At 43.0% G+C, this 11663-nt stretch overlaps 1 protein-coding gene across 1 annotated transcript; it reads right to left on the bottom strand.

The window, feature by feature from the left end:
• Window positions 1-1089: 1089 nt before the first annotated feature.
• Window positions 1090-3585, bottom strand: LOC311308532 (hatching enzyme 1.2-like; the record flags this gene model as incomplete). Its single annotated transcript, XM_084437494.1, has 9 exons — window positions 1090-1215; window positions 1419-1543; window positions 1743-1824; window positions 2005-2183; window positions 2309-2426; window positions 2837-2989; window positions 3104-3169; window positions 3279-3309; window positions 3517-3585. 9 exons carry the CDS (start codon window positions 3583-3585, stop codon window positions 1193-1195), a joined length of 846 nt encoding a protein of 281 aa, XP_084293620.1. The 3' UTR covers window positions 1090-1192.
• Window positions 3586-11663: the final 8078 nt, after the last annotated feature.

The following is an 11663-nucleotide window of genomic DNA, read 5'->3' as shown; positions in this document are numbered from 1 at the left end:
TCTTATAATTAACATGCATATGGTTAAAATGTGAGTTAAATATCAATTTCATTTCAATTTAAATTTTTCAGTGAAGAAGCCAGATTTACTATCAACTCCCTCAGGTCGCACGTCATTCTGTTGCCTCTGTGAGCACCTCTTTAAGTTCTAGTTTGAGAGACTCAGGGACTGGGTTATATGTCAGAGGTTGGTAAAACTCAGTGTTATTTAGTTGACGATGAGCCTCTTTGACATAGACATATGACAGACATGATGCTTCCAGGGCACTTTTTTCTTCACGTGAAAGGTTACAATGTTTTGGTGCCCTTTTGTTCTTGAATAAGTTTTCAACATCAAAATTCACTTTGTTTGCAAATGTATTTAATGCCGCATTTTGAATCAAGGCACAAAAGGTGGATTTAGGTTTAAACTGTGATCCAGGGTTAGGATAGGCAGACTGACCTGAGTCCATAGAGCTTGTAGAAGCTATAGGATCTTGCTTGTACCATGCTCTTAAAAATAAATTCCTGTAGAAGCGGAACAGGTCAATCTTTGTATCAAATTCCTTTGCCCGAGTAGGTATGGGCGAAAGACAATCCTTTGGAGAGAACTTGGATACTCTCTGCATCAGAGTTTTGTTTAGGTCCATCATGACCATACCACCTCAATAAAGATATTTTATATTTTAAGAGAGTGCCTTTGAGCCTTTTTTGATATCTCTACATGTTTTCCTAACCAAAGAGCATCTCTGACAGATGTTTTTTGAGCCCAGGAAGCGCTCCTTCCCAAACTTCCAAAATTAAGCATGTTTGAACATTATACATGGTGGACTGGCAGCCATCTTGAATTTGACCTCTCCCGGGCCTCAGGGGTCAAATCTGACTTCCCTCCACATCTGAAAATAAACCTTATGGTATAAACTAACTACGGTAAAAATGTCATGCTTTTCTCAACAATTCTTGTGATAAGAGAGAGCTTCAGGAAGAGAGAGAAGAGAAGCTTCAGGAAGGTGACATGGAAAAGAAATGAAACTATACAGTTGGCTATGCTCAACAAATCAAAATGTTTATTGTGATTGAGAGATTTCAGAAAAGAATGATAGCCTATATGGTCCATATCATATTATACAGCAATTTCTTAAGATTGAGATTTGAGGCAAAAAGCAATTGATAACATTTATGAAGTTGATCAAATCTTTAGAGGATGCAATCCCTTATTGTTCGTACATGGTCCGATCTGAGAGACAGAGAGAGAGAGAGAGAAACCGACAGGGCAGAAAGAAAGAGAGGGTTGTTATTAATCAGAATAGACACAAATTAATCTTTCAATTTTCATCAAAGATGTGTTAGTGGAGTGAAAGAGTGTTAGCGGAGTGATAAGAGTGTAAGTGGAGGAATAAGAGTGTTAGCGGAGGCTGGACTCAGCTGTGTGTTTCTTACTGCAGGTGTAGAGCCGGTTGACGCGGAGTATGTCTACAGGGCTCATCCGAGTGGCTCTGCCAATGGCCACGTTGCTGTCTGGGATGGGCACAATTGTGGGCTGTCTGTTTCTGGAGAACGCAAACCTGCAACGTCCACACAAGACACACACACACACACCAACAAACAAACAGGACAGAACTCATCAGGAACAGGGAGGTTGATATAAAATGATATATATGAATCCCCTTAGAACTATGACAGACTGCCAAAAATCTCCTTCGTTTGGGCTGTGTTGTTTGTGTTTTATGTTTTTGTTGTTGTGCTGAAGGCCTTGAGGCTGACCTAGAGTAGTGCATGACAGAGTTGTAGTCATAGGGAGTTCCCAGATTGATGGTGTTGATCTTCCTGAAGTTATTCTCTGTTCCTGGGAGAGAATATATGACGTAAAAAAAATAAAAATCAGTAACCATCTTTCTGTGATGGAGTGCCCACATACATTGCCTATTGTTTAGATGCTAATTTTGCTGGTTGAATACTGTAGGTTAAATAAATAAATACATTAATTAATTTATTAATAAATAAGGGAACAAACAAAATCTCCCACCACGAATAACGTTCTGGAGGAGGATGCGGACGTTCTGGTCACGGTCAGAGCGTGTCTGCTCATGGTTGAAGCCCAGAGCGTGTAGCAGCTCGTGCTGGATAGTTCCCTCGAAGACACACCCCCTTCTCTGCAGGGACAGAGTCTGACCATTCCCACGACGACCCACAAACGAGAAACATCTAAAAGCCAAGGATGGAGAGAAAGGAGATTTACAAACTCAGATAAGATATAGATACTGTATGTGATGAAGTAGTGGAAAAAATATGCTATTTGGCGGATGTGTGTAAACTACAGATGTGTTCACCCTGAGAGAGACTGGATGTCCACGAAGTCCCTCTGCCTCTGTCTGGGTATGAAGCGGATGCAGGTGGTGGCAGCGAAGGAGTTCAAAGCGTCCACGATGATAGACCTCTCCCGGGCAGCTGCACACCGAAGAGACACCGCCGAGATATTATCAGTCTCACACCAGCTCTACCGGGGAGGCTACTAAATAAAATGTAAATAACATCTTGCATATACAGTATGCTGTTTACTGTATACATTATATGGTGACTGTACAATGGAATGCTTAGCTATGCTCAGCATGGGGCTCGAACCTAGGACCCTGATATTAAGAATCTCATGCTTTACAAATAGCTAGCCAGGCAGCAACTGTACACTATCAATCTCATAACCAGTGCAAAGATTCAAAGTAAATTCTGTCTAGTTTGTCTAAGTTCTGAAGCAATCTACCCATTGTAACACCATCAGCTTCTAGACTCCCAGTCCTAGACTAAAAGGTTCTAGACTCCCAGTCCTGGTCTAGCAGGTTCCAGAGAGTTCCCAGACTCACAGTACACATTGGAGATGACATAGGGCACGAAGACATTGCCACTGGCGGACTTGCGCCACTTGCAGCCACGAGCTGTGCAGGGGTCAGCGTTCTGCAGGCCCGTCATCACTGCAATGTCTCCAAACATGACCAAAGGCTCTCCCGGCCCCTGGCCTGGAGGAGAGGAGGGGAGAGAAGGGAGGAGAGAAGAGGAGTGTTGGTATTTGGCCTTTACAGTCTCACGTTATAGCAGTGCGGGGGTGTAGGATGTACAGCTGTTAACCTCACCAGCATATCTATTGGCTCTCTCCAGCAGGGTTGAGACTGAAAACTCATCCGCGTCTATGCTATTGTCTGGACAGAGACAGGGACAGAGGTGACAACACAGATGAGTCGTGATGAATGGATAGAAAACCGGCTGTCAGCTACCAAACATGCAGTAGAAAGAGAACAGTGGATTTACCGATCTCCCCTGAACTCCGTTCAAGTGAAGCCTGAAGGAGAGATCACACACAGTTCAGTTTCGCTCAAGTAGAGTTCAATATTTAATCAAATCATTAGAATTGAACTATGATATAGTCTAGTACACATTTAAAGTATAATGCTGTATGTACAGTATTTAAAGTAAGATGTACTAAATCATAAAAGTTACATAAAAGTTTGATGAAGCTGATGGAGATATACAGCAGATGAAGCTCTACCTGGATGGAGACGCTCTGAGCGGAGCAGAGCAGAGCAGAGAGGATGGCAAACACACAGAGAGTTGACATGATGGATGAGATCCTAACCTGGATGAGAGATCAGTTGACATGTTTATATATGCTTCCTCACCAACAGCTGACCAGCAGCACGTTGCTAAAGAGCAGAGGGCATTGGCAAATTCAGCCCAAATGTTTCAGACACTTACTACATCTGATCCGGTGCGGTTATTCTGGTTAAGCAGAGATCTAAACAAAGCCAAGAGCAATGCAACTGCAACTGGTGGTGCCGTATTGGTGCAGAGGAGGGGGTGGTGTCCTGCAACCAATAAAGTGTAATCTCCGATGGTGTTTATTATTATTTTATTATTATCAAGACGTAGGTGAATTAGGAACAAACTCTGGGACTGCTTTGAGTCCTGCTTTGAGAATTTGACATGCATGCTGAATATGTATGAAGTATATTGAGAAGATAGTAAATTAAAGGAGTAGTAATGAGAAAATGCATGTTTAGCCCTGTTTAAGGTAACATTTGTATGACCAAAATGGCGGTAGAGCAATTATCAGACTTTCTCAAAAGTGCTAGTTTTGTCAACGTTTTGATCTGAACCAATGTATATGATCATAAGTAACCTTAAAACAGGGCTAACATGCATTTTCTCTTTACTACTCCTTTAAATCTCTCTGTAATCTGAGATTGGTTCGTTTTAAAATCTGCTTTGTATGTAAAAGCAGAACCAAAGCTTTCAAAAGATAATGTTAAGAAATCTCTTGCACACCAGAGCTACACAAAATATTTCCTCATATTCTTGCACAGAACAGTACCGCTTGTTCCTTTTCCCTGCTAGCCTGCACCCCTCTCACACGCATATGAGTTTATAAGTGACATCCCATTCTTAATCCATAGGATTTAATAAGACGCCGGCCCATCCTTTGCAGCTATAACAGCTTCAACTCTTCTGGGAAGGCTTTCCACAAGGTTTAGGAGTGTGTTTACGGGGATTTTTCTATCGGGTTGAGGTCTGTGCAGGCCAGTCAAGGTCTTCCACATCAAACTCGCCTTTGTCTTTATGGACCTTGCTTTGTGCACTGGTGCACAGTCATGTTGGAACAGGAAGGGGCCATACCCAAACTGTTCCCACAAAGTTGAGAGCATGGTATTGTCCAGAATCACTTGGTATGCTGAAGCATTCAGAGTTCCTTTCACTGGAACTAAGGGGCCAAGCCCAGCTCCTGAAAAACAACCCAACACCATAATCCCACCTCCACCAAACTTTCCACTTGGCACAATGTAGTCAGACTGAGGAAGGTCACCATTCTCTGGGTTCCGTAACAATGAGATTGTCAGGATATTATTTGTAGACTCATGCTCTTTACTGAAATAATATAGACAACCATCATCAGACCTGCCTATATAAATCATTAAAGGACATTATTTCTTGGTACTTGCCTGGGCACTGCGACTGCTTGTACCCAGAGGTCTGTGTTCAAGTTGGGGTTTGACTCATGTTGGGACCCCAGGCCTCCTCTTTGTGTGCTGTCACTATGCTCCTGTCAACTATTTTCTATTGTTGGTCATCAGTTTTTGATACACTCATGTTGAAGCTGTAGGATCTATCCTTAAAATGTAAAATATTTTCAAACAGAGCATTTGTGTGTTGACAGAGCAGCTCTTCTGCAGGCATTTGAGAAGTGGAAATGCTTTGAACCAGATGATGAAAAGTCTGATGGTTGTTGTGGTCATCTGATGTGTGATACTCTTGCCAAATGTCTGCACATTTGTGGTTTTGGAAATACTGTTGCGACGACATGCAATCTGGTTAGGAGATTTTAAGCATCACACCGATTCATGATGCTGTTGTTATCAAGCTATTGATCTATACAAGAAACAGAACTATGAATCACCATAGTGAGAGTGGATGAGTTTAAACATATTTACTTACTGCGGCTGTCTTGGGCAGGCCTCCTTTGAAAAATAGATTTCAATCTCAACAGGGCTTCTCTGGTTAAATAAAGGTTAAATAATAAAGACATAATAGCTGCTGCGTAGCACTGGGTTGTGGCCAGGCGAGGAAGAGGAAGAAAGAGGAGACAAATTACAAATATATGAGGGTCTAGGTGTACACATATACAAACTGGTGCAGGCATGTTTTCCTGTTGACTGCTACAGTTAGGAGGTGGAACAAGGTTTGAGGTTGTGACATACTCACAGTTCTTGTCTGTCCTGACCACACAGTGAACTTCCCACCGACATCAGGACTGCTCATATTTTGCCATAGGCTCAAAACTCACCTCTTCAAGAAGTACTACCAGGATTGTCCTTCTTAAGCACCTATTGTTATTTTAGTTATTTACTTTTGCACTTTACCTTAATCATTAGATAATACTCTTAGCCACTTGTTTAGAAAGGAGATACACTTATGAGTTCTGGTGAATAGTAGTACACTAACTTCCTATGTTAAATGCAATTATGGATTTGATTTTTCATGCATGGGAAGTCAGACTTCCTAGGAAGATTCAGATTCAGAATATTAGGAAATACAAGAGGGACCGGCATCTGAGGACTGCCTGGCCTCTTATAATATGCACAGGCATGCACTGCAGAGATTTCACAGGTTTTCCCATCTATGATTATGAAACAGTGACAATCAAAAACATACTTTTGCTTTCAAAAGAGCAAACATCTTACAACAAGAACCAACGGTGAACATCTAAATCTTTTCACATTATGAGATTTGTCCTTCTCTATGTATGGCCTGTCACTTAGTTTTGCTTAAAAAATGTTGAAAGATATCACCTTCTCAAAAGATTTTCTACTGTATGGTAGGCTTATAGTATGTTCTACTGTATGGTAGGGTGTAGCTTATTATAATGTAATAATGAAGAGTGCCCATACAAAATTAAGCATACAGAACACTGCAAAACATCTTAATCAAGTACAATTTTCTTGTATTTAGACATTTATCTTAATAGTTGTAGCCTATTTCAAGATTTCTGATGCATATTCAGAGTTTTGTTGATATGCACATCATTAGGTCGTCCTAAGACATCTCCGATCATCTCGGTCTTCCATACATCCAGCCAGTTCCGCAGAACTCTCCACTCCTGCATCCCTCCTCAGTACATCCACGTATGTTGGTGCGGGACGTCCTCTTAATCGGTGCCCGTGTGTTGGCTCCCAGAGCACCAGCTTGCTGGCTGGGAGTTCATGATGTCTGTGACAGTGGCCAGCAAGTGATATGCACCATATCTGGTTAAATATGGACTCAATATACATCGTAAGGGCATATACAATATCACATCTTATTTTTGTCATGTATGTGTTCCAAATGTCATGTCATGAAATATCTGAGCTCAATATTTAGGGGACAGGCAGTCTCAGCTGCCGGAGTCCTCTTGTATTTGCCAATATTCTTCTTCTTCTTCCTAGGAAGTCTGACTTGATGCATGAAATGCATGAATGAAGCTTGCACCCCATGCATGGAAAATCACCCGAATCTGCACATACGTCCAGCCCTATGCCAGAAGTCCTCAACTGGCATTGGGAGCCAATAGTCCTGATGGTGGTGTTACAGCAACTCTAAAGTTTAAAACTTAAAAAAATCTTTACAAATCAGCCATACTTGCTATCACTTTGCAGCCACCACCAACCCGTAGGCCCAAGTGAGCAGAAAGCAAACATGAACTTGTCCTTCCCTTGGTGTCTGGTTGTGAGTTCAAGCCTCGGGTGATGCAGAATAAACATGCTAATGCCCACTCAGGCATTGTCTTTTGTTCTCCACTTGTTTGATTTGATTTTTGATTTGATTCACTTTATTTATCCCGAAGGAAATTAAAATGCCACGTAGCTCATAAAACAGCCATAAAAACAACACAAGACAACAATACACATATAGAAACATACAAGATAAGGACAGACCAAAAACATCAGACATGTACGTTGTTAAAAACAATGGATGTGTTGTACCCCAAGTGATCTCCAGTTAAAAGCCATAGTGTCATAATGGTGCGTTATTAATAAGTGCAGTCCCTGTGGCCACGCCCAGATTGTGTAGAGTTGAATAGTCTAATGGCTGTTGGGAGGAAGGACTTCCTCAAGCGTTCTGTTCTGCAGTGCATGGTGGTGAGTCTGTTACTGAAAGTGAGAGTTGTTGAGTGTGTACCTTAGTTGTTGTTTTTTTACCCCTTGTGGTGCCTTTAACAAACATTTTGTGAAAACTGATGAAACCTCCACATACACATGTGACATTTACATGCAACCCTTCGATTGCTTGTCAGTATGATACCATCTATGGCTTCTCACATGGCAGGTAGCGCAACAAGAGTTCAAGCTCAGAGGGATCCTAATGCATACTCAGGCATTGTCATAATTAAAGGTTTAAATTATGGTCTGCACACCCTTATGTATTTGTCATTGTCTCCTCGTCTTCCTCCTCCTCTTATACCCCAATACTGACTTGTATAATCGGTCGAACTCTACTGCATAGCATACCAAAAATCATAGTTAATTTAAAATAAATGCATCAAGTATTCATATGTAGGCTATTCATATATCTGGTAGCTTGCTGCCATGCCAATATTAGTTAGTAGTTTACATTTAGTTAGGTAGCCTAATATTAAATGATGGTCAGTATCAGTGTTCTGAATGTAAGTAACTAGTAAGTAAGTAAGTAAACTTTATTTATATAGCGCCTTTCACAACACGAATGCACAAAGTGCTTCACAATACAAATAACACATAAAAAGGAAGAAAGAGCGACATACAAAATGCAATACGACATACAAAATACAAGGCAATTACGACATACAATACCAGGGGAGGGGAGGGGGGAGGGAAATTACCATACAGGTAGCCAGCCTCGACAAGCAGCCATACAAGCAGGCGCGGCCAATATCCTGACAGCACTGTACTGTAATGAGAGGGGAGGGGGGGGGGTGCGAAAGGCGGGGGGATGGAGTGCGGGAGGGCGGGGGAGGGGGTGGTGTTCGTGTGATGTGCGTGTTTGTGTGTGTGTGTTTCTGAGTCCGTGAATTCAGTCCATGTGTGTGTGTGTGTATGCCTGACGCAGCCTCTGGCTTGGAGACGTAATCTCGTTGGCTCAAACCGCAGAATGTCTTAGCGATAACACAGCAGGTTGCTATGGAGACGCCCTCGATCAGCCTCAAGACCAAAAGTCAACAACAGGAGTCCATGGGGAGGGAAGGGAGGAGGGGGGGGGTGCAGAGCCTCTTTAGCCTGTGAATCTTCAGGGGAGTTTGGGCGAAACGGCTTTGACGGCCGGGTGGGGCCAGAAAGTTGATTAGATGTTTGGGTAATGTCATCTTTGACTGTCTGTGTCAAATGAACGCCCATACAATTCAATTATGTTCTCACACTATGTGCCCTGCAACCCAGGTAACTCACTTTTCTGCTTCATTCAGATTCTGGACTTTCATGCATTTCCTATGACAATGTGTGACTCCCTCACCTTGTAGAATAGGATAGTAACAGTTTCCCAGACACAGATGAAGCCTAGTCCCTGGCCTAGACTACAAATCGCCTCGATGGAGATTCTCAATTGACGGTGACAGGATAAATTTGTGTTCTCTCTCTCTCTTAGTCGTGCTAACAGTCTGACTGTGTGTGTGTGTGTGTGTGTGTGTGTGTGTGTGTGTGTGTGTGTGTGTGTGTGTGTGTGTGTGTGTGTGTGTGTTCCCCAGGGTTGCGGACACCCTGACAGATGACATGGCCATATAGATTCCCCACATCTGGCTGGCTGAACGGCTCTGCCCTGTGTACCTGGCTTTTCTATGAGAGGGCACTTTAGGTAAACACACCAACAACAACAATATTACTGTTACTGTTGGACAACACCCATCATCTACTATTCAACACTGATGTAAGATGTAAACAAACTACCTCTTCTTTGATTTTGACAACAGGTGTGAAGGGATGGATACGTCTGTGTGTGTGCATGTGTGATGAACTTGGAGCTATCAGTGTCAGTGTTGTGACCGCTGCCTTTCGGTCTCCTGTAAAGGAAGGTATCATGCTATGGAGGGAATCTTAGCTGGAGAGACATCCTGCCTGAGGAAGAGGATCTCCAGACCTTTACCTCAGAGCAGGTCAGACAGGTGCACACACACTCTTTATACAAGCATGCCACACACACATCACACCGCTGACTGGAGGGGTCACAGTAACACACCAGGAGACACAACGCCAATGGCTCAACAGCAATCCATACTCTCCTCACCTCCCCTATCTACTACTTATATACCAGATACCTGGTACCATTATATACCATACCTCCCTCTTCCCTCCCTCGCTTTCTTCCCCTCAGAAGCTCCAGTTCACTGTGTCACTGTGTGCTCCAGTCTGGAGGTGGAGCTGTCTAAGAGGCCCCTGGGCCTTGAGGAACTGAGCAGCCAGCTGGAGAGGCTCCTCCTGGAGGACATGGTCCAGATCTTCGACTGGGTAGACAACAATCAACAGTAACATTTTGATTAGGAGTTAGCAACTTCCTCATGAGGAAGTAGTGATTGTCCAACTAATCAAAATGTTAACCTGAAATAAATTATTTGGCAAATACATGTTTTGATAAACTTGGACTGAGGAGCGGAAACTGCCTACATTTATTTACTGTAGCATAATGTCTTCGCACGGACCTCTACTGTGGATTTGCACCGCAGTCTATGCCTTCATTCCGGGAACAGCACCACCCCCTATTGGACGAATAGACAGAACTTGCGGTTGTATGGCGCCAACATTGTACCTTCATGTATGCGACTTACTTACAGTCGGCACACTGCAGGACCCCATCCACCATATCGACATAATGATAACAACAACAACAATAATATTAATAATGCTAACAGTAATGATTATGATGATGATGATAATAATAATAATAATAATAATAATAGGCTACATTTTATTTGTGATGCACAAATCTCAAAGTGCTCCGGAGTAAAAAATAACAAAACTTAACAAAACCAAAGATGCGGGTGATTTCTGTGTGTTCAGTCAGTGGATTCTGAAATGAGGATAGTTAATGTACTGTATAAGGCCTGCCGATCCCCATAATGACTGAAATGTAAATTATATTTCTGCATGCCTTTATTTAAAAAATAATCTGCTGCTGCTATCCACTGCTATCATCATCAATCATCAATGTGCTAGCTGGCTAAGGAGATTGATTTGGTAACATTGCTAGACGTTCTGTCGGCTCGTCTTGAACATACCCCTAAGCACTAAAGCGCCCTTCCTCCCAGTGGAGGCAAAGAGTATGGAATACTAAGAGGAGACACTTTGGTGAATCGTTGGCACCTGCCTGAAGAGGGTGCTACTGTCATCTGCTACCGAATTCATCCAGTCAGCCTGTCCTTCCCCTACCAGGATGGACTTAACCAGACCGGCGTGGGTGAGGCTTAACCGTCTCCGGACCGGCATCGGATGCTTCCGCTCATGAATGCATAGCTGGGGCTTGGCATCCTGTGCGGCGTGCAAGTGTGGACAAACCGCAGACCACGTCATCCAGGACTGTCTGATATATCAGACATGCAACGGAATGCGTGGCCTGACAGTCGTGGATGATGAAACAGTGAAGTGGCTCCTGGAGGTGTGCCCGGATATATAGTCCGGTTCCGGTTGACCCCCTCACCCAGGCTCGGGTGGTAAAAGGATAGCCCCTCACCCAGGCTCGGGTGGTAAAAGGATAGCCCCTCGGCCCCGAGCCTGGGAGGAAAGGACCGCACCAACTAACCCAAACGATGAAGAAGAAACAAAAGTGCAGAAATGTAAGTTATCTGGACCTGTCAGTGCTAGCTAGTTAGCTAGTGTAACCACTGTAATACAGTTTACAGTTCCTGCTAGTTAACACTGTAAACTAGCAGGAATGGCTCTGAGACTTGCTTCGGATTGACGTGGTTTTTATCTGACCTGTACACAGAAAGGCATCACATCAAAGCAATATACAGATGGACAAGACGGTCCCTGGCGACACAGCTCAGTCTCTTCTTTCAAACATAAGGGGTACAGTATGTACTAGCACATCTAATGTAAAGTAATGCAATGTAATAGTTTATATTTATTATGTTTGTATATGTTTTTTCAGTCGTGGTGATCACCGTGACAGCCCTGACTCTGTACAGTTTAAGTGTGAATACCA

Source organism: Borostomias antarcticus (assembly GCF_949987555.1).
Source record: "Borostomias antarcticus genome assembly, chromosome: 4".
Taxonomy (NCBI): Eukaryota; Metazoa; Chordata; class Actinopteri; order Stomiiformes; family Stomiidae; genus Borostomias; species Borostomias antarcticus.
Note: the sequence above shows the minus strand (reverse complement) of the source record. Positions and strands in the feature narration are given on the sequence as shown.